This window comes from Physeter macrocephalus, chromosome 16, assembly GCF_002837175.3.
Source record: "Physeter macrocephalus isolate SW-GA chromosome 16, ASM283717v5, whole genome shotgun sequence".
NCBI lineage: Eukaryota > Metazoa > Chordata > Mammalia > Artiodactyla > Physeteridae > Physeter > Physeter macrocephalus.
Window position 1 is genome coordinate 97,274,024 of NC_041229.1, and position 2,153 is coordinate 97,276,176.

Below are 2,153 nucleotides of genomic sequence, written 5' to 3' on the forward strand. Positions count from 1 at the left end.
ATCTTTAGGATTCTCTAAGTATAGTATCATGTCATCTGCAAACAGTGACAGTTTTACTTCTTCTTTTCCGATTTGGATTCTTTTTATTTCTTTTTCTTCTCTGATTGCTGTGGTTAAAACTTCCAAAACGATGTTGAATAATAGTGGTGAGAGTGGGCAACCTTGTCTTGTTCCTGATCTTATTAGAGGAAATGGTTTCAGCTTTTCACCATTGAGAATGATGTTGGCTGTGGGTTTGTCATATATGGCCTTTATTGTGTTGAGGTAGGTTCCCTCTATGCCTGCTTTCTGAAGAGTTTTATCATAAATGGGTGTTGAATTTTGTCAAAAGCTTTTTCTGCATCCATTGAGATTATCATATGGTTTTTGATCCTTCAGTTTGTTAATAGCTGTATCACATTGATTGATTTGTGTATATTGAAGAATCCTTGCATTCCTGGGATAAACCCCACTTGATCATGGTGTATGATCCTTTTCATGTACTGTTGGATTCTGTTTGCTAGTATTTTGTTGAGGATTTTTGCATCTATGTTCATCAGAGATATTGGCCTGTAGTTTTCTTTTTTTGTGACATCTTTGTCTGGTTTTGGTATCAGGGTGATGGTGGCCTTGTAGAATGAGTTTGGGAGTGTTCCTCCCGAGGGACAAAGATTTTTAAATGATTGAGAATCCCTGTTTTGGCCCCAGGCTTGGTATACCTTTTTTGCTTTCTTGAATTATTATACAGAGTTAGAACTCTAAAAAAATGACAGCTAATACTAAATAAAATGATTAGAAATAACATGCACTGAGTGCCAGATACTCTGCTAATGCTTTGTGTATATTTCAGGAGGATACTATTATTAAACTCATTTATTTTATAAGTAAGTGAAGCTTAGAGAAGTTCACTATCGTGTCAAAGTTGCATAGTTACTTCATGACACAGGCAGAACTTGAACCCACAGAGCTGGCTCATGGGAGGTACTCACTCAATAAACACTTAACCGACCGGCTACCTGCCTCAAAACTCTGGCTGTCAGCCACTCCACACCTCTGCCCACTAAAGTAAGCTGCCTGAGCTTGCATGCTGGGACCACAACACTGGGATCAACTGGGGAACTTGTTAAAATGAATTTTCCTTGCTGAACCCTCAGGAGGCAGATTCTTTATATCCACTGCCTGGGAATATGCATTTTAACAAGTTCCACAGTTGACTCCGTACAGCTGTTTGAGAGCCACTCCTTCGAATGTTAGAACATGGGACAGCAGGAGCAGCAGGGCACATAGCGGCAAGGCTTCAGTGTACAAGAATCACCCCTAAAATGAGCTTCCATAGCAAACCTTCAGTAGCACCTGGGGCTGAGGCTGCTGATGCAGAACCCCGAGGAAACACCCCTGTCAAGGAGGTTTCGTTACCTCTCTCCTGAGCCAGTACCTGAGTGAGAGCGAAGGGGTGCGACACATGGCTGACCAAGACCTGCCGGAGCTTCCCACTGAGGTCGGCGCTCTCAATCCGGTCCAGATGGGCATCCACCCAGTAGATCCTGTAAAGGAAAGGAGAAAAGGCGGCTGCTGAAAACACTTGCCAGGGAGCCCAGCCCTGCCCTCAGGGAGCTAGCTGTCCCCTCCTGAGCTGAACTGGCAGGTGCTGTGAGCAGTCAAGTTGACTTGATGAGAGGTCACTGGGAATCCCCAAGCTGAAGAGCGGAACTTGGTTGGTGACTCATAAGTGGGGAGGCCAGGGCTCTTCTGGGGAGGGTAGAAGTCTAGTGACCTCGGAGGAGCCAGCCCCCAGTCTCATCTTCAACGACTTGATCACCCTTTGACTCCTACCCAAGAATCTAAGCCCAAATTCTTATGAACGCCCTTCAAGAAGAGACTCAGTCTACAAAGAGCCCAGTGAAGTTAACGGAAGAGGGCATTCCTCTCCTCCAGTCCAACTCTCCAGGTGACTTTGATTCCCCTTCCCTTCTTCTGAGAGCAGAAAGGAGAACTGACTGCTTTGGAGCCCCTTCCTCCCTCTTCTCCTGCCCTCCAGTATTTTTGTGTGTTTTGGTTTTTTTTGTTTTTTTTTTTTTTTTTGCGGTATGCGGGCCTCTCACTGTTGTGGCCTCTCCCGTTGCGGAGCACAGGCTCCGGACGCGCAGGCTCAGCGGCCATGGCTCACGGGCCCA

At 45.6% G+C, this 2,153-nt stretch overlaps 1 protein-coding gene across 1 annotated transcript in view; it reads right to left on the minus strand.

Moving 5' to 3' along the window:
• The window catches only part of LRP4 (LDL receptor related protein 4), a 58,996-nt gene that overhangs the window by 15,876 nt on the left and 40,967 nt on the right, over positions 1 to 2,153 (minus strand). The window contains exon 31 of the mRNA XM_028477375.2: positions 1,415 to 1,523. Coding sequence (XP_028333176.1) covers positions 1,415 to 1,523 — 109 coding nt within the window. The remainder of the gene's footprint in view (positions 1 to 1,414; positions 1,524 to 2,153) is intronic.